The sequence below is a fragment of the Equus caballus genome, chromosome 10, assembly GCF_041296265.1.
Source record: "Equus caballus isolate H_3958 breed thoroughbred chromosome 10, TB-T2T, whole genome shotgun sequence".
Lineage (NCBI taxonomy): Eukaryota > Metazoa > Chordata > Mammalia > Perissodactyla > Equidae > Equus > Equus caballus.
In genome coordinates, this window is record NC_091693.1 from 89,965,144 (window position 1) to 89,986,547 (window position 21,404).

At 48.2% G+C, this 21,404-nt stretch overlaps 1 protein-coding gene across 1 annotated transcript; it reads right to left on the bottom strand.

Moving 5' to 3' along the window:
- Positions 1-1,185: 1,185 nt before the first annotated feature.
- IFNGR1 (interferon gamma receptor 1) lies at positions 1,186-21,384 on the bottom strand. Its single transcript, XM_023651186.2, has 7 exons — positions 20,822-21,384; positions 11,713-11,827; positions 10,870-11,030; positions 7,890-8,065; positions 5,968-6,157; positions 3,922-4,052; positions 1,186-2,285 (listed from the first exon to the last, which is right to left on the bottom strand). Exons 1-7 carry the CDS (start codon positions 20,910-20,912, stop codon positions 1,731-1,733), a joined length of 1,419 nt encoding a protein of 472 aa, XP_023506954.1. The 5' UTR covers positions 20,913-21,384; the 3' UTR covers positions 1,186-1,730.
- Between the last annotated feature and the right edge of the window lie 20 nt (positions 21,385-21,404).

Consider the following 21,404-nt stretch of genomic DNA (forward strand, 5'->3'; position numbering starts at 1 on the left):
GAAAATTGATATCTTCTTAAGAAAGGGAAGGGGATTTTAAGAATGGAAGGAAATGATGAATAAATTTGACTTTATAAACATTTTAAGCATCTGTGGTAAGAGACTTAGTGAAAAGGAAAGAAATTATAAAATAAGTACATAACTCGTGGCAGACAAAGGATACAGTCAGTAAAACAAACAGCCCAGAAAGAAATGGAGAAAGGACAAGATGAGTCAAGTCACAGAAGTACAAATACTCAATATATAAAATATGCTCAACTTTACTAATTGTTAAAGAAATGCAAATGAAAGCACTCAACTGCTTTCCCCGGAAGCCTGGCAGAGGTTGAAGGCTACTACCAGCTGGCATCAACTGGGTTATGCACAAAGCCAGGGCTTGGCTCACATTTGGCGGGACACATAAGTCCAGCCCCTTATGATGGCAACAACTACTACCGTGGCTAAATTATTTTCATATTTTTGCTTTTTCCCATTCTAATGTCTGCATTTTTCATTTGTCTTAAGGACTTTTTATAATTTTCCTACAATATAGATTAAATTCTGTAAAGGATATGTATTTTTATGGAATGTGCTATGTAGCCATTTATCAGCTGAAAAAGCAGTTCATGAGACTTTATCCCCCAAATAAGTGGAGTATTCTAGTTTCACTGAAATTGCGATAGGATTTACTACTACATTTTTTTTCCACCAATAAAATAACACCTCATTTTAATTTGCACTTTGAAGTGAGTAGAAATATTTTTCCATGGTTAACTCAGTCACGTAAGTTGTATTTAAAAATATTTTTGGTCAATCAACTCATGAGTCTTGAATTCCTATTCTGAGTGACTCCCAAGAACTCCTCGCGTCACACGGATGCGAACTCTTCACCCACGCACTGCAGGCCCCTCACCCACTCCCGGGGCTGTGACCACCATCCTTATGCTGGAGACCCCCCAGCCCACGCTCCACAGATGAACGTGCCCCAAACTGCCTGGAGCAGTGTTCTGCACATTGGGTGCTAAATACTGAAATATGACGTAAAGGGGCCACTTTCAAAACTCAGATTTTTAGGACCGTTTTAAAGATCAGACATGAATAATTAGAAAAGAAACCCTACAGCACTAATGCATGGAAACAAGCAAATGGATAAAAAATATTTAGTTAACTAACTCCCTAAGTGCTTGAATAAATTAATACAGAAACGAATTTTAAAAATGTTTTATTTAAAACTTTCTACAGGCAACGTGCAATGCTCCTGGAAGACACATGCACGTCTCTATTTACACCCTCTATTAATTCCACTGGCTCAAATCTGATTTTAAATGCCAGTTTTGAAAAGCTTCCAGGATTTCTTCCAAAAGCAGGTATTTAAAAGTACTATCTACACAAACTTCCAAACCAAATCCCACACGGAGGCGCAGAGAAGAAACATCCGCCACAGATGCCACCGCTGTCGCAGGAAGAGGGTGGCAGGGAGTGCCACTGTCACAGCTGGCCGTGCCGGGAGAAAGGCTCCCAGGTGCTGATGTCGCTTGTTTTCCTAAGACAGGTTTTGAAACTGGTTTGCTGTTTTCAGACCAAATGCGACCAAGTTCAACAGGCAGTTCACATTTTGATCTGAACCAGACATTCCATGTGGTTAATATTGACACAATTCCAGAAATCAGATCTTTTCACAAACTCAAAGCCGTTCAGGAAGAACTGCTCAGGCAGAGCCCTTCCTTCAGGGCCGGGCCCCTCGGCTGAGCTCAGGAGAACTCCTGGGAGTCAGCTGTCAGTCTGTAGCCGATCAGGGACTCCTTCCCACCTTCGTCCACAAGCAGGTCCACCAACACGTGCGGCTTATCGTAACCAAAGGAGACGGCAGTGTTTCTCAGAGTTGTGGACTCCGGTCCTTCTGTCTTTATTTCAGTCTTATTGTTTGGGGGGAACTCTGAGTCAGATAAGAAGCTGTCTGACTCCACAACGCCACTGTCAGAGCCATTTCTGGAGTGATAGGAGTTTAAGAGAACACTGCAGGGTTCAGACTGGTTACTGCCTGAGTGGACAGAGCTCTCTCTCCTTACTGGGGTCAGAGGCCTACCTGGGGCCACGTCAGAAAGAGCCCCCTCAGTGGTCAGCACGTCTGTCTCCCTGGAAAGCTCTGCTCTGTGTCCTCCTCTGGGACTGTCTTCAGCCTGCGTCCCTGACACCGCTGCTGAAGACAGGTGATCGTTCTCCGGGACAATTGGCTGGTAGGTGACAGGCGATATATGCTTTGATTCAGAGTCTGGCTCTGAAGAGGCACTTCTTACCACAGACAGCTAAGGGAAAAGAAACCAGTGAATAAAAACAATAAATTATTAAACTGAAGTACTTAGCGTCAAAAACAAATGGTCTACGGGTGATGGACAACTAGACACACCACTCATGGCAGAGTTAGGGCAGCAGAGCCTGGTGGGCCTTCTCCTGCTTCTAAGAAAATGTACCACTAATGGCAGAGTTAGGGCAGCTCTACGACAGAGCCTGGTGGGCCTTCTCCTTCTTTCAAGAAAATATACCACGTTAAGAATGAAAACAAGTTTTTAGGATTTTTAAAAAGTTACCCACTATCTCACAAATAAACGTTGCTATTCGTGCATTACCTTCCACATGTCTGCGTGTTACATGTGTGAAGGGATGACACCTACTTATTTTATATATTTTCACCATTTATCTTCATAAATCATCATTTTTGTTATAATTGTATTGGCTCAGATAATTTCTTTATACTGATGATTAAATACCTTCTCTAACAGTAGCTGTTAAAGTGTTTCCAATTTTTACTATTTGCAGGACATGCTGAAGTGAATTTTTTTATACATCTTTTTACTTATGAAATTATATTTTTAGCATAAGTTACTAAGAGTGGAATTACTAAGTCAAACGGTATGAAATGTTCATGGCACCCCCCAGAGTGCACCCCACTCCACACTGTACCCCACCGCATGCTTATCTTCCACCTGGGCTCCATTACTTTCACCAGCATCTACCAGTTCGACCCCCACGGGTCCCACTGGACATGCAGGCTGATTCCCCCTCCTCTAGGGGGTGTAAGAGTTCCACCCTCACGGGTCCCACTGGACATGCAGGCTGACTCCCCCTCCTCCAGGGGCTGTAAAGTGGCACACTGCAAGGTTGCTTTGTGCTTAATTATCAGAATGATAAATATTATACCATGTGTGAATTGTCCACTGTTGATAGCTCTTGTCCACTTTCCTTAAAGGCAGTGTTTTCATAACAAATTTAAATGTGCCCTTTGCATATCACTGATATTATTTCTGTCCTATTTGGTTCAAATAGTTACCTTTAATTCGGTTACCTTTAAAGTTCTCTTCATCGTACAAAGGCTTTTCAATGTCAGACACTAGAACCTCAAACTTGGAGTTCAGTCTCACTCTTGGCTGTCCTTCCTTCTACACTCCAACCATAAGGAAGTGTGTCTGTACTTGCAGGTTTTCAGAAGCCACGCTTTCTTGATGCTGGGCCTCAGCACAGACTGTCCCTGAGGGCCTGGACAACCCCTGCCTGCACCTCAGGACTGCTCTAGCATCGCCGCCTCTGTGAAGCCAAACCACCCCAACCTGCAAGGTGCACAAGTCCCACTGGTATGTACCTAACCTCCATCTTTGAATTTATCACGCTGCACAGCCATTCACGGAACACTTATCTATTTCTCCCAGTAGACTTCAGGCTCTTTAACAGACTCTTCTAACTGTGCTTTTACCCCGTGCATAAAAAAGTACCTGGTGTGTCGTAAGAATTATGTGGTTTTGGATGTGATGGACTGAGTAATTTATGGTAGGTGACATGCTGCTGAACATCATTCTACTTCACAAAGAAAAATGCAGGAAACGCTCACAAAGGTTCAAATTAACCTTTTAGTGTACATAATTACAGAAAAATATTTAAATACGTTACCAAGGAACTGGGTAAAGGGTTGTTTCTTCTCTTAAACAGATTCTTCGTCTTAATGCGACAATAACAACACGCAACCAGCAGAATGACTAGAAAGAGTAGGAAAGCAGCAACAACTGGAATCCAAACCGAACCTAAAAACGGGGGAAATAACAAATCAGAATTCGGATGGAGCGGTGGCACACCCATCACACAGTACAAAGTCTGAGTGCTACGCTTCAGTAAACTGACACGCCAGGCCCTGCATGTGGTCAGTTTCTTTCTCTTCTCCTCCTCAAAGCCCCAGTACGTAGCTGTACATCCTAGTTGTATGTCCTTCTAGTTCCTCTATGCGGGACGCCGCCTCAGTGTGGCCTGATGAGTGGTGTGCAGGTCTGCGCCCAGGAACCCTGGGCCGCTGAAGCGGAGTGCATGAACTACTCGGCCGTGGGGCCGGCCCCTTCAGTATTTTTTCAGTAGTCTTCTCTTCCAAATTAACAGGACTCTACATACCATGGTGGTGTCTGGTCTCTTTCACGGCATTTTATTACCTTTAATTTCTACTCCAAAGTTACTTCTTTGGTACAGTAACTCTGGAAGTTACTACTAAATGCATGCTCGTATCCCCCGTTACAGGATGCGAAGAAAATTAAATGATGACAAGAGTAAAAGATGAAATCACTACATAACTAACCCAGTGCTGTGTCCAGAAGCACTGTGCAGGTGGGCAGCATGACCGTGGCCAGCACAGTGGTGTACCACGTGGCCACCACACCAGCCCGGTTTATGATTTAGGCTTTCTAAAACAAAAATAATAAATCTGGGGCATTTGCATTATTTGAAATTTTGTGGATTAACTAGGATTTTATTTTTCAAAACAGCATAATGCAAGCTGGCACCAAACGCAGTGCATGACTTTACGGCACTTACTGAAACGCTCACATAACAGCCGGCAGGTCATCACTATTAAATGTCAGGTGTTTCATCTGACTTTACAAGCCTAGATTTCCATTCTACAAAAACACATATGTGTCATATTTCTGTACATTTTTTAACCTAGGAAATATATTCTTAAAACATCCTATCAGAAAAGATTTGTAAACACACAGGGTGACTTACCATAGAGAAAAGCTATAAATAATCTGAAAGTCCAAAAATTGGGGAACACTAAATAGAATATAATCTACATGACGAAATAAGTCTACAGACATTAAAAAATACTATCAACAAAGTACGTCAAGTAAAATAGAAAAATATTTATAAGATTAATATAAGATTGTACATACACAAAATCATATACACTATACAATATGATCATGGCTATGGAGAAAAAGAGAAAAACAGGATGGAAAAAAAACACCACACTATAACTGGGTACTTGTTTGGATGGTAAGACTACAGATAATTTTTGTTTTCTTCTGGCCTTTATATTTTATGAACTATCTTTAAGGAACATTTAAATTTCATAACTGCAAAGAAAGGCCCAAATTTTTATTAAGGTACCTGTCACTTGAGAATGGAAATTCTAAAGTTCTATTATATGTATCCCCCACACACAGAAAAAAAAGATGAACTAATAAAAATAATGATTTTAAAATGCTATAAAAATGACACATAACCCATTATTTAAACCAATCTGTATTTAGTTTTGGATGCTAATTTCCAGAGCATGTCACACATGTCAATGAACTTTCCTGCTAACCTGTTTTTAAACTTACTGTCCCCATAAAGAGCATTTTAACGGTTACATAACATCTCGCTACGCTGAAGTAATAAACTGACATATTATTATGCATAACCCTAAAATGCAGACATTTATGAACAGAATTTTACATGTTTTGTTATATTTCTTTCTTCCTGGGTCAAAAGGTCACAGCATGGCTTTCTGCATTGGTCGTTTCGTATCTTTAAATGCCTGAGAAATGGCCTTATTTTTAATTTTGAACTTCTTTGAGGAATGGAACCATTGAATATTTTTAAAAGAGCAGAGATTTATTGAAATTGCCTCTTTTCACTTTCCCTATTTTAGTTCTCACTCCTTACTTTTAGGAAAAAACGGCAGGAACTTACCTTCTGGGCTGCCATCATCGAAAACGGTCAGGCAGAGTTCTTCGGACTTGTCAGTTGTGAACTCCCATCGTTCCGAGACTCCCTCTGCTGCAGCGCAGCACTGAGAGTTCAGGGAGGACGCTGGGATGCCGAGGCGGCAGTGGGTCTCATTGCAGTCCTCGTCTCTGCATTCATACACTCTCTCCATGCTCTGTAAGGGAGAACAATGAAAATGCATGGCTCCTTCTAATCTGCAAAAAAATCACCCTATCTACCCTGGTCACACACCTGAAGAAAACATGTATGTGATGGATGCTGAGCAAGTCTGCAAATAGCAGTGGGATCAAATAATAAGTCCATCTGTTACTTCAACAGAGCATGACGCTACGTTTCCACTAAAACGCTCTTTACAAGGGCTGTAAGTTCACACGTCAAGCGGCAGGAACGTTCACTCTAAGCTGTTCATTAGTCCGATTCCTATAGTGCTAGACGCTCAGCTGGTGAGAGATAAAAGCATCTTAGAGGAAGAACAGGAACAGTCTTACGCAGGCTGTAGGATCTCTTGGTACTAACACGTGGAAGGGACTGAAGCATCTCTAGGAGCTGATCGTTCATTCAACCAGCCGCAGTGTGTGGGTCACCTGTGCTAGGGCCTGACACAAAGGCAGGGCAGTGTGACCTCAACAACCAGGAAAGCGTGAACGATGAGAAAGCAGTGCAGGAGTAACGGGTACCGCAGGAGGCCTACTGAATGAAGGAGGGACAGCGACTACGTCTGAAAGGAATCTAGACGGGAGATGATATGCCAGCGGAGCCTGAAGAACGAGGAGAACCTGGCCACCACAGAGGGTGGAGAACGGCCTTGGGTCAAAGAGCACGGTGCATGCAGGGCCGGCTGGGGTTAAAGCAGGCTAGAGGGAATGCGGAGAGGCCACATCCTCAGGGCCGGGTGGGCCGCACCCTGAAAGAGCACTGAGCTGCTGTCTCACAGCTGAGGGGGGACGGCTACAGGGTGTCAGGCAGTGAAAGAATGAGGGCAGATCCACATTTAGAAAGACAGCTCTGCAAGCAGCCTAAGGGCTGTCTGAAAGCTTCAATCAGACATCACTCTTTGGCTAGTCTTCCCAGAGGTGCACCATCTCCTTCAGAATACAATCAGTCCCTGCCAGGCCCCAACAGGTGGCCCGAGGGACCCTCCGACCTCATCGACCTCATCTGCTCCCGTACTCTGCCAGGCCTTGCCGCCTTTCACGTGCGTGAGCCCTCCCCAGGTCCTTCACCTGACACGCTCCCCACACCCCCCTGGAGCTCACCTCCCGACCTGCTCCAGCAAAACCTGCCCAGCGAGGCCTGTCGGGACCCCCCGCCCCACTTTGGTCTCTCCACGGCACTGACGCTGGAGCTGCTCCTTCCTGGTGCCTGGGAGGCAGAGCCCATGCTTGAAGAACATGTCAGGTAAAGCACAGCAGGGTGTGGAGACGATGGACAGAACGTCCTATCAAAGTGTGGTCTGCACAGCAGCGCCAGAATGTAAGCACATCCCCACGGGAGGACTGTTAGCTTCGTCTTTCCAAGGCAATGATTCTGATTACAGCTTCACATTATTCTCTATCACTACCAATGAGGAAGAAAAGATTAAAATGATCCTCCACTCACCAGTGGAGAAATGGAGATACACAGGTTAAAATCCTAGATGAGGGCCATGCTGCTAAATGAGGCAAAAAAACTTTCACATGTCTACTGGCCAGTGCTGGTGACTGGCTCCAGGACCACGTCTCTTCGATGGCATTCACGTCTTCCTCTTTTCTTACCAAAACCTACGAGCCGTGAGTCTTGGCTGAACATACATAAGCATTCTACTTTCATTACCCTGCACACAGGAACAACTTACACTAGCGAGAGAGAAACTTCCATTTTGACAAGGATGAAAGAGAAACACGTACCTCTCCACTTCCGTTTATTTTCACATACACCTTGTACACGAATTCGTAACAAGCATTTTCATCATCATACATGGCTTCCAGGTCAAATCCATTTACAGCAAATAAAGGGTGAGATATGTCAATAATGATCTGGTCGTCTTTCTTTCTGATATCCAGTTTAGGTGGTCCAATTTTCCCTGGTGGGGACAGATAAGCAGCAGAATTAATACTGGCCCTGGAACCTTATTTATAGGACAATACATAAAACCACCAAAACCAATCAACCAACCTATTTTTGTTGTCATTGTTGTTCTAAAGTGGGACCACATTTAAATCATTCCACAAAGAACTAGAAGATATTCTAAGTGTCCTTAACAAAGAAATGTTTAATAAATCTCAGGCAACACATATCCTTACCTAATCTAAACTCCTCCTTAACAGTTTAAATTCATTTCCAGTCCTAAAGAAACATAGTTGGTCTGAATTTTGGTAAAAAACCTTGACATAATAGAAGCTCTATTAAATTATTTTTCCTTTATCTTTAGTTCTGTGGATTAAACTACCTGGTTTCTAAAAAATATTTCAGAAAAGGCATTTTAGTTATCTTTGAACCCTCACCAAAACTCTCTGCATCTCCAACATCGATGGATGTCTGGCATGATGGTGCTATAAAAGTTTGCTAAATACATTCAATTCTTACTGTTAAAATCAGAACTAGATAGTCATCCATTCGACAAATATTTGTTATGTATCTTCGATGTCTGAGACACTGTTGGCGAACCATTTATCTATTTGTCACACCTACTGTGTGCCAGGCAGACCTGTTTTTACTCAGCAGTGTATCCTCAGGTTCCAGCACACTTTTGGGCACACAGCATGCCCTTGATAAATCTGTGTGGGAAAAAGCTGACATGTGGATGGTACAGCCATGAGATGACAGAGACGTGGACTCTCGGGAACAAAACCATTTCAAGGGCAAGTGGAGGAAGGGCCTGCAGAGAGACCAAGCAGGCAGCACCCAAAAAGCAGGAGTAGACCCACAGCAGTGGCGGCATGGAGCACGGGCCGAGCAGAGTGCACGGAGCCAGAGGGCGAGCGAGGGAGGCGCTGCACGAGCCAAGGCTTCTCCCACCCAGTGGATGAGGGTGACAGCCACGAGGGAGGCGCTTCTCCCACCCAGCGGAACGAGGGGCGACAGCCACGAGGGAGGCGCTTCTCCCACCCAGCGGAACGAGGGGCGACAGCCACGAGGGAGGCGCTTCTCCCACCCAGCGGAACGAGGGGCGACAGCCACGAGGGAGGCGCTTCTCCCACCCAGCGGAACGAGGGGCGACAGCCACGAGGGAGGCGCTTCTCCCACCCAGCGGAACGAGGGGCGACAGCCACGAGGGAGGCGCTTCTCCCACCCAGCGGAACGAGGGGCGACAGCCACGAGGGAGGCGCTTCTCCCACCCAGCGGAACGAGGGGTGACAGCCACGAGGGAGGCGCTTCTCCCACCCAGTGGGTGAGGGGCGACAGCCACGAGGGAGGCGCTTCTCCCACCCAGCGGAACGAGGGGTGACAGCCACGAGGGAGGCGCTTCTCCCACCCAGCGGAACGAGGGGCGACAGCCACGAGGGAGGCGCTTCTCCCACCCAGTGGATGAGGGGTGACAGCCACGAGGGAGGCGCTTCTCCCACCCAGTGGAACGAGGGGTGACAGCCACGAGGGAGGCGCTTCTCCCACCCAGTGGAACGAGGGGTGACAGCCACGAGGGAGGCGCTTCTCCCACCCAGTGGATGAGGGGTGACAGCCACGAGGGAGGCGCTTCTCCCACCCAGTGGAACGAGGGGTGACAGCCACGAGGGAGGCGCTTCTCCCACCCAGCGGAACGAGGGGCGACAGCCACGAGGGAGGCGCTTCTCCCACCCAGCGGAACGAGGGGCGACAGCCACGAGGGAGGCGCTTCTCCCACCCAGCGGAACGAGGGGCGACAGCCACGAGGGAGGCGCTTCTCCCACCCAGTGGAGTGAGGGTGACAGCCACGAGGGAGGCGCTTCTCCCACCCAGTGGAACGAGGGGTGACAGCCACGAGGGAGGCGCTTCTCCCACCCAGTGGAACGAGGGGTGACAGCCACGAGGGAGGCGCTTCTCCCACCCAGTGGAACGAGGGGTGACAGCCACGAGGGAGGCGCTTCTCCCACCCAGTGGAGTGAGGGTGACAGCCACGAGGGAGGCGCTTCTCCCACCCAGTGGAACGAGGGGTGACAGCCACGAGGGAGGCGCTTCTCCCACCCAGTGGAGTGAGGGTGACAGCCACGAGGGAGGCGCTTCTCCCACCCAGTGGAACGAGGGGTGACAGCCACGAGGGAGGCGCTTCTCCCACCCAGTGGAACGAGGGGTGACAGCCACGAGGGAGGCGCTTCTCCCACCCAGCGGATGAGGGGTGACAGCCACGAGGGAGGCGCTTCTCCCACCCAGTGGAGTGAGGGTGACAGCCACGAGGGAGGCGCTGGTCAGGGGAGAGGAGCTGGCACTGATGTTCTGGAGCCTGAGGTGACAACAGACCAGGCATTCCATAGGAACAAGATGCTGGGAGAGCGAAGAGCCAAAACTCACTGGGCAGGAAGAGATGACAGAACTCTAGTTTTTTAACGTATTCAGTGGGCATTACAACTCCCACAGGCCTCGAGGACTCAAGGAGAGAGGAAGAACGAGAGCAGTCGCCTGAGTCCTCCGTGAATGTGACTTAGAAAGGAACGACAGAGAAGACGGGGAGGGGACGGCACTGACCCCACCTACACGGAGGGGAAATGGGATGGCTCAGAGGGGCAAAGCGAGGGCGCCGCTCAGCCCTGTTCTGCGGGCTGGGGAGCGGAGGGGGCAGGGACTCCTAAAGTCACCCAAATGCGTCTTGGGCATTGTGATCATGGTTAGCAACTGCTGATAAAAGCAGATATATATAAAAGACGTGTAAGTATTTACAAATTTAAAATGCAGACGTGCATACGTTCTACTCACCGTGCTGGCAGAGGATAAACTCTTTTGAGTCTGCATAGGCCGATTCTTCTTGTCCAAGCCTCGCTTTAACTCTGGCCCAGAGAGGACGGGTTGGGTCATTAATTTTGGAAGAAATGTTACAACGATGATAAGAGGTATTGCAGGCATCAATCCATGCATTCCTACAATGAAGAGGAATAAAGCACCACAAAGATACGTTTATTATTAACATACAAAGCTGAGCCATCGCTGTCTGTGCTCTTCACGCACAGCACAGAGCTGGGAAAAGCCGCATGAGAGCAGGATGGGGAGACAGACACAGCAGGAGGCCCTCCCTCCTTGGGCAGAGGCACCACAGATTCCATCGCTAGGAGGAGGCGTAATTAAAAATGTAAGACCTGTAGGAACCACACTCCACACATAAGTTTTAAAAATCTGCTCTTTAAACAACTCTAGATTCTATTAACATAGATAATCATTACTTAACTACAGAATCCAACACATTACAAAGACTCCTAACCCTCGTCAAAAAGTTCTTTGACATTTTAATCTGTCTACGCAATGACACATATGCCACAGAAGGTAAGGTGACGTGACTTTTAATACAGAACTGTAAGTGTCTTTGTCATGCCTTAAAATCCTGGAAGTCAGTGACACCCCTCTGCGTCAACTTTGACAGGAGGAACTAAGAGGCAGGAGGTATTCTGAAAAGAACTAATTGGCATCCTTGGCTTTCTGGAAGTCCACAAGCAGTTCAGGAAGCTGTGCCACACGGGAAGGAGGGACGACGGACAGAAAGGCAGAGTTACGGAAGGTGCAAGCACCTGGATGAGGCAGAGTGGAGAGGATCAGAGAGGAACTCACCCGTAGGTCTTCACCTGGGCGGTAAAGACGGGGGCCTGCGGCACGGTCGGGTAGTCCCAGGACAAGATGGTGTTCACGTTGTAGGCCTCGATCCTGACACGGGTGGGCGGCGGCACTGTCGGATTCAAAAGGTACAATGGACAAGAGTAAGAAATGGACATGAAGAACAGTATTCTAAGAAGCCATGTTAGCCAAATATGCATTGTGAAGCAAAGTAGAACTCACTAGAATAGAAAACAAAATTATTTAAATTAAGAGATTTCTAAAAAATTCATTTTACTCAAAAATGTATAGAAGAGTCCTGATTCATTTTAAATTACTGAAACAACACTGTGACTTAAGGGAAAACAAAGTATGAGGCAATAAATTCCTCAAACGTTTTAGGATTTTTTATAAATAAGTGCACTGCCCACTGTAATAATAATCCTCAACTCATTTAATCACTAGAATTTTCTGCATGTGATCCCGCAGATTGCACTCAATGTCGAGAGAAGAAGTGGCTATGCCTGGGACAGCCCACTGCGGTCTAAATGCCCCGGCTCTCAGCCTGCACCTGATGTGTTTCCCAGCTTTCCGTGCCCAGGACTCGACGCCTGAAGCCTGATGCCTGCTGCAGGAGCCCTGGATCGCTCCAGCCTCCTCAAGAGCGGCTCTGCGGAGGGCAGCGCTTCTTATAAAACACGCCAGCACTGCCTCTGCCTGCCCTCCTTTAAGCCGCATCAGAAGACATCTGTTGATAAGACGCGAGTCCCACGAGGGAGCAGAGGAGGCCCTTGAGCAGCCTGCACTCAGACCCTGCCATGACCCAGCTACTTTAAGGAGCCATCTGGCTCTGATGGGGGGAAGGTTGTCATCCACCTGGGAAACTAACACATGCGCCCCCCTCCTCCTTTCCTTTCCCTCCCTCCCTTCCTTCCCTTCTTCATGAACACGAAGGGGCAGAGTCAGCAACATGACCCCAAACTCAAGGTTATTCCAGCCTACCTATCTGGACCACCGCATCAGACACGACGACTTGGGACAATCGGAACAAAGGCGTGAGCGGCAGCGTGGTCAGGAGCCGTGGCGTTCAGCGGAAACAAGCCTCATCCTGAGAAACCCTGAGGCGAACGCTTACATTTTTACAGCACCCCGCATGGTGAGATCACGGGGACCGCTCCGCTGAGAAGGACACTGGGTGGATGCCAGGCAGTCTGGGTCCCTCCCCGGCCAGGCCACCAGACAGCTAGTTCAGAGAGCCCTCTGTCAGGGGAGGTGGGAATTCCACATATGCAACGTTTGCTTACTGTTGAAGGAAACACCTACATTTTTCCCAAAACAAAATTCCAATATTCAAACCCAAACTAGGACATTGCTTTAATTTACAATTATTTAACACTTATCCTTTCAAAGCAGAACATGGATCAAGAGTTATTGGGTAAAAAATATGGACTTATGGGCAATCAAGCTTCTACTGCCATTTTCCGCCCTTCTCGAGTATTTATACAGGTGGTTCTCCAGGAGGTGCTTCTGGCCCCCAGGGGACATCTGGCACTGTCTGGAACGATGCTTAGTTCTCAGGACTGAGTGGCAGTGGTGGGCTCTGCAGGCCAGGACACTGCTAGACAGACTGCAAAGCACGGGGCAGCTCTCCGCGTTTCGGCAGTCCAAGGTCGAGAAACCTGCTTTACAAGCTCATAATTTTAGGATTTCTTTTTTACTTAGGAGGAAAAACTAATTTAAAAACAGAATAGTTTTTGATAAACCAATATATTTCATGGCTTCCCCCTCAATGAATAGCTTTTATTACTGCCAGAATGTCTAACTTCCATATTATTCACCAAAAGCTTGAGATCATGAAGCTGGAAGGATGTGTCAGATTCAAACACTCTGCACTGAAAACATGCTCTGTCCACAGCCAGTGATCAGACCCCTACAACTGTTCTGCCCCCTCCTCTGACGCACTGCTGGGGGCTGCTGGCGCCTTTGGTTCTCTGAGCAGCCTCCTCGCAGGGGAGCCAGGAAGCATGGTCCCGCCAGACGGCGCCTGGCTCTTCTCTCGGTTCTGGTGGAGCGCCACGGCCTTGCACAGCAGGGGAACTGAGGCTTCCTCATCAGGACTCCTTTTTCTAGGGTATGGCTGCACCTCAACTTCATCAAACAGCCTAGTCTCAAATGGCTTACCATCTACAGCTGAGGCAGAAATAAAAGGCACATGCCCTCCCCCAGGTTTAATTCAACATTAACATCAAATAATAATCACACAATTTTGCAACTAGATAAGACAGGTACCTGATGCTAAGAAAACTCATAATGAATCTGAACTTCCCTCAAAAGCCGTTTCTTAATTTTAGCATCATCTGTCCTCTCCAAAGGCTGGGAACTTTCAAACCATCAGGTCTGGTTTCTTTTTGTTCCACAGTCCTTCCCTTGATTACTGTCTCTAGCCCTGCGTTCTACTCTAAGAAGCGAGAAGAAACCACGTGGCACCTTTGACACTTGGCTTGGGAACCTCCTGGCCAGGTCACGCGGCTCACCAGGCACGTTTTCTACTTTCCGAGATACTGAAGGCAACAGTGTTGCTAAGCGCCACGCCACTATGCTACTAATACTGACAAGGATCCTCCTTCCTCCAGTTTCCAAGAATGACAAGTTCTTCACTTCCTTTTAAGCCTCTTTTAAAAAATTATTCTCAATAGAAATGACTTTTTAACTCTGTATACGCAATCTGAAGTTCCAGTATTTGAGGAAGAGGTAGGTAGAAGTCAATCCATATATTAGAATATCAAATAAAATGCATTTACATTTAAGAAGAGGTTACTGAATCATACATATCAACCACATATACATACATATAAAACCACAAACAGTAGCCTTGTGCAGCATCAGACGAGTGTTTAATATGAATCAAATGATGTTTCCCACGATGTAAGGAAAAGCTTGACATGGCCAGACTAGGACGACGACTTCAATCATAGCTTTCAAAGCAATCACGACAGACGGGTGGTAGGAGTGAGAGGTTTCAACGGATTACAGCCAGCAGAAATCACTACCAGATTAAAGGAGAACATTTCAATATTTACACCAAAGGATGTGACCTGTGGTTTGAATGCTGCCAAAGAGAAACCATGTGGTTATGAGATTTGCCTTTTTCATCTCTGCCAAAATCACACGATAAATAGACATGAGCAGTTTTCTAAGTTTCAGAATTTTGTAACCTACAGTTTAAGTTGTTATATATTCAGATTAAAATAATTAATGCTTTCAGCAAACTTCTATTCACAATAAATTTACTGCATATGTCAATAAAATAGGGGCAGAAACAGCAAGAGAGTATTAGCTGCGGAGTGTAAGGAAAGCTCCTAGAGCATCCATGCACTAAATAATCTTACCGATTTCCCCCTCTCTTAAAAGTGCCCAGGTGGGCAGTTTTCTGTAACGCACGTTGCTTCTGGAGACAGATTCAGGCGTTTGGTTCGTGATGCCTGCACGGCGCCCAGACTAAACTTCAGCTGTCTGAAGATGTGCTTCCCAGAATCCCTCTGCAACCAGCAGCTGAGGATTTAACGAAAGCACAGGGGAGAAGCACGCATTTTTCCTAACACTGTCATTACAATGAGAAAAAAGGAGACTTCTGGTTACAACCAACTATTTCCTCATGATAAACTAGCAAAGACAGGATATGAAAAAGAGCAAGGGAGGGGACAGGAACCACCAATGAAGATCAGCAACACATGAAGCAGCGCGCCTCGACAGGGCAGCGGGGACACCACAAACCATCAAGTAACAGCAGCCAGAACAGCTCTGCAAGAATTGCCAGGAAGGTGGTGGAGGGGGAAGAAAACCGCTACAGACGCCTCCAGATCCATCTGCACGCATGGCGACAGGAGCGCCAACTGCCACCTGTGCTCCATCCAGGACCACCAAAAGCATCTGTGCCTCTAGAACGAGGGACAGGCACAGGAGTCCTTCCCGATTTTAACACAACAGCACACAGACTGTATGAAAGAAGTGCACGTCCACGGCAGAACTGAGCTCCACTCTGCAGACAGCACTCCACAACCTGCTCACCCACCTCTCTCCAGGAAGGACAAACTGAGAAGCAGACAGTAGGATAAAGGGGGCAAAGATTAAATCGTTTTAGGGGATTCCAAGGCATCTGACACTACAAATGAAAAGGAAATGCTCCAAAGTATAGCGTCCAGCCCTCTTGTGAATGAACAACTCTCAGAAAAGGCTCTCAAACCTTCGCCATGGGAAAGATGCCGGGCCATGCGCGCTCTCACAGAGGTTTCTTCCTAGCCTGCAGACTGAGAAATTCGGACGAAAAAGTGAAAAATACCAAATCAAGATTTTGCACTTTTTTCAGAACATACTTCTGATCACAACCTACCTCCTGAATGGTTTTATAGTGCTGATAAAATGGCTTATTTTTCTTAATACTTTCCAAGTTTTTCTCTTAGTAGCAGCATTCTCTACATTTAAGATGAGCAAAGATGTTTTGAGAATGCTTGCATGTCATGTTCCAAGTGTTCATAAAAGTTTTTAATTGACACATTTCACTATTTTTGGGCTTTGGAAGGAGTCAAATCCATCACTTTCTGAAACTAATGGGAAAACAGTCCACCTTCTACTTCTTTTTATGATTTTCTTGTACCTTCAGAAAAGCAGTTTCAGAACTAAGGGCTCAGGTGAGGACACCTAAATATTTCAGGTCTATTTTACCTTCCACCTAATAGCTCCTGAGCTGGTCAAGACCCCGAGCACCCTGCCGTCTTCCCTTCCTGCCTGTCTCGGGACCTATTCGGGTTCTATCACTCTCTCTCCCCTAAAACACTTGTGAATGAAATACTCTTCTTCCTCTTTTTAAAAGAGATGGACCTATCAAACAGTGGCTTATACCAAACTTGTAATTAACTAGAATGCCCCAGATCTTTCACTCAAACCACCAAGAAGTTAGGGCTTATCCAATAAACATCTGCTCAGCCACTTTTCTGACTTGAAATGCAGGATTTTATTCTTGCTCCTGTTTATTCCATTTCATCCAGTTGGGTTTGCTTGGCATGCCAATGACTTCTAACTGAATCAGACCCACCCCGTCCCTGAGAGAAGTCATTTCTCAAGACTAACTCCCTTTTGGACTAATTCACTCTACGTTGAGAAATAGTTTAGGAAGTGAAAAAACTAGAAGGCTTTTCAATCTGAAAAACAGGAAAAAGGTACAAGAATGAGCTAGCTGCTGAGCCTATTTTAAACTCCTCGTACTGATCTGGAAGAGTTCTTTTTAAAAGCCAACACAATTTCTCACAATAAACAATACTTAAAAATGCCTTTACTAAAATACTGACGCACAGTAATGAATGATCATCGCTAACATAGGCTGAAAACATCACTACAGGATGACCTGGGGGCTAGGCTTCGCCTCGCCTCCTTCAGTGGCGCCCCACAGCCATTCCAGGAGGGAGGGAACACTATTATACATTCTTTTACCAACAAGAGAACAAAGGGTCAGAGAAGCTACTTGAACACTTGACAATCTGGAGGGCTGGCCCCAGGCCCAATGGTTAAGTTCGTGTGCTCTGCTAGGGCAGCCCAGGGTTCACAGGTTCAGATCCTGGGCGCAGACATGGCACCATTCATGAAGCCATGCTGAGGTGGCGTCCCACATAGCACAACCAGAGGGACCTACAACTAGAATATGCAACTATGCCCTGGAGGCTTTAGGGAGAAGAAAAAAAAATGAGGAGGACGACTGGCAACAGATGTTAGCTCAGGTGCCAATCTTTAAAAAAAAAAAAAAAGACCTGACAATCTGTAAAGTTTTCTCGGTTTTAACCAAGAAAAGCTGCTTAAGCATCATTTTTGTGACAGTTTAATAAAATAAGGAGAAAATAACCTCCACATATAAATAGGAACTGGACATGACTGCTGATGACTTCACGAGCATCCTCAAGGACTTCCGCATGATTAGTTATACTATCACAGTCACAGTATGGCCGCTGCAGAATGGGAACACTATTAAAGCAAACCATTCTCTCGAACAGACACGGCTGAAATGGAGACATAGCATTCTGATCACTATGTGTTGGGATAATCTAAAATAAAGACTCTCTCTTAATAAGAAAATTACGAGTAAATTGATCCCTTCCTGTCAGGAATTCACTTAATTCTGGTTCAACTCTCATTCTGATTCGTTGTCAAATTAAAATGGAACAGTTAATTACTGATCTAGCTCCTACAACAATGCACTATGGCTATGTGCTGCCAGATTTTATAAGATAGCTCTTTAAAGGAGTTATTTTTCTCTTCAATTCTTTAGGTTTTCTTTTACTTAGAACCAAAATGCGGACCTTTCAATGTGAATATGAACCATGAATCAGAATAAAATAAAAAAGAAAATTATTATTAATACTCTGTTCAGTAAATATAATCAAAATGCATTGTCTTAAGTATTTCGAATCTGTGAAATAAAAATAGAATCCAAAGAAAATTGTGAAGAGTGTACACAATACTCAGAGCAATATCCTAAAGTCAGAGAATGAGTAAAGTACCGCTGAGAAAGTGAGAAGGTGGGCTAAGAGCCCCACGTCTGAGCAAAAGTATAGTCTGCTCTTCAGATAACACCTAGAGCAGAAGCAGACAGCCACTGAGTCACTTAAAAAATACATACTATCTTCATATATAAAAGTGTATGAAAAGTGAACCACTACAGACTGTTAGCACACATGGATTTATTTTCCCCATCAATTCACTTCAGAAATATTAATGGAAGCCCGTAATGTAACACAGTACATTCTCAAACACCTGGATTTCCTGGAGACTGGGTGTATTCCCTTGCCTGCTTCCCTGTTCCTATCAGGTCCCCTTGTCTAAGACGAACTTCGAAAAGCACAGTCAAAGCCAGCACTGATAGGGTTAACGCACTGCTCGTGGAAGTGCCAGGCACTGGCGAGACAGGGAAGCTGACCAAGAGCCAGAAGCAGGTTGTCGTGTGGGTTTTCCTCCCACTCTCTGGATTCTGCATTTTAAACTAACTTTAAAAGCATGGGAACACAACAAAATCAGAGAGATGCACTGAAAACTCTAGACAAATGTACCGGAAATGCACTGGAAATGAGGGGGAGGGGATCGCTGACACGTGTGTGTACAAAATGCTGGTGTACAGAGGCCACTGTAGATCTTCCTATGGGGGCAGGCAGGCAAATCTACTCCCAGGGCCAGCTTCAAGTATGTGCAAATTGGGTGGTCACAGGGGCCCCACGCTCAGGAGGGTCCAGTGCTCAGAAGGAGGGCCTGGCACTGGTTTAAGGCTCTGCCCAGGCCAGGAACCTGAGTCATCTTCTTCCTCTCTTCCCACATCCAGCCAGTCACCAAGTCCTGCTGACTCTGCCTTCTAAACATTCTTCAAGCTGTCCTCTCTTCTCCATTTAAACTGCCACTTCTCATCGACTCCTGCCGGACTGACTGGCCTCCCTCCTTTGAGCCTACCACCAAACTATTTTGTAAGATGAATGGTCTTTCTAAACGGCACATCTGATCGTGCATAAAATCCTTTTTCTTCTTAAAATAACCCAATGGCTGCCCACTGACTCGTGCAAGGGATGGTGAGCATACGATTCTGCTGGCCTAGCACCTGCACTTCTGTCAGGAATATCCTTTCTCTTTTTTTGCAACTCCCTGCAACAATGTCCTTCCCACACAAGCTAGGCAAATCAGAGGCTTCCCTTGGGATTTTGCTAGGATGGAGGAAGCTGCAAGAAGTCAAAACCCAAAAGCTGTCAACATCCATGACTCCTGCCAAGTAGGGAAAGCCGTCGACACACAGAGGTAGTAATAAGAAATGGAGCCTGGGCAGTTTGAGAAGCTGGGGTCCTGATGGCATCTCTATCATTCTGTTTAACTCTTGCTTGGATTCTCTGAGCCAATAAATTCCTCTTTTTGCCTAAGTTAGGCAAAGCGATGTCTGTATCCTCTGATGCTACACACAATAAAGCACTTCACTAACTGGCTCCTGCCTCTCCACCTATCTCATCTCCCCTGGGATCCTCACACACATATTCCACGATAAAACGCTTACTAGTTCACTAACTCGACGTGCTGTTTCACACCTCGTTCTCTGGGCACACAGGTCTCTCTGCACCTCCAGCTCCAACTGGGGTCATCTTCTCTGAGAAGTCTTTCCTGACCCCCCCGGTCAGCCAGGCACCCACCTCCTGCTGCTTGCCAGGAGTCGGCACGTACGTCCCAGCTCTTATCACGGTGTGTGACAACTGCCCTTCGGGATGACTAACTCGCCCCAAATAGAGGCAGTTCGCTGCGTGGTAAGAACTTGGACCCTGGAGCCCAAGTGACGAGCTCCCCCGTCAGCGGCAGCGCCCCTGTACGCGGCTCCGTACAAGCTGGGCAGATCGCTCTGTGCCTCAACTTCTCATGCACAAACGGAGACACCAGCACTGCCTGCTGCACAGGGCTGCTGTGAAAAGGAGATGCGATGAGAGCTCCCAACAGTGCCTCGCACTCAACAACCGCGGGCTACAGAATCACGATCTCGGCGCAGGACCCGCACGCCTCGCATCTGTGCTGCCCACCCCGGGCGCGAGGTCTGTCCCGGGGAGTGACTAAGTCCTTGTCGGCCCCACTTCAAAGCAAGCAAAGCCGAGCCGGGCGAAGGGAGCACGCCAGCCAGCAGCTCCCCAGGAGGTCCGAGGCGGGGGCCGGGACGCAGAGCGCGCGAGGGTGGGGGCGGCCGGGCCTCCCGACCCCCGCAGGCGGCTGGCTCCGCTCAGCCAGGCCCGTCCGTCTGCAGACACGCGATCCCGAGGCCACCGGGGCCCGCGCGCCCGCCCGGCGGAGGACCCGCTCCCGCCAGGAGCCGCCCCGGGCGGCGGGCGAGGCCGCGCAGCGGTCCCCAAAACAGCGAAGCCCGAGCCGCGGCAACGACGGGAGCGGACGGAAGGGGAGCTGCAGCCACGACCGCCCGCCCCGCCCTCGCCGGGGCCTGGGCGCCCGGAACGCGGGGTCGGGGTCGGGGGTCGTGGTCGAGGGTCGGGGTCAGGGGGCGCGGGCCCGGCCTCCTGGCGGGCGGCTCCCTCCCTCGTCCCGCCCGGCCGCGCCCGCCAAGCGACAGTACCCAAGGGCGGCTCCAGATCCGCGGCGCCCATCTCCGCCCGGCTCCCGGCCCGCTGGAGGACGACGAGGAGGAGAACCAGCAGCGGAGCCATGACGCCCGGCCCGACGCGGCGGCCGCCGGCACTGGGGGCCTGGATAGCGTCACTTCCGCCGCCGCTGGCCGACGCGCAACGGGAGGCGGGGCCAGGGCGGGGCGGGGCCAGCGGGAGGCGGGGCCAGAGAGGAGAGGTGGGGCCAGGGCTAGGAGGCGGGACTAAGCCCGGGAGGCCGGGCGTGGATGGGGAAGAGGGCCCAGGCGGGGGTCGGGGCCATAGCGAGGGGCGGGGCCAAGGGGGAGGCGGGGCCAGGGCGGGGAGGCAGGCCTTGGACGGGAACAGGGTGTGGGTGGGGAGGCGGGGCCAGAGAGGAGAGGTGGGGCCAGGGCTAGGAGGCGGGACTAAGCCCAGGAGGCCGGGCGTGGATGGGGAAGAGGGCCCAGGCGGGGACCGGGGCCATAGCGGGGGCGTGGCCAAGGGGGGGAGGCGGGGCCAGGGCAGGGAGGCAGGACTTGGACGGGGACCGGGCGTGAGCGGGGAGGCGGGGCC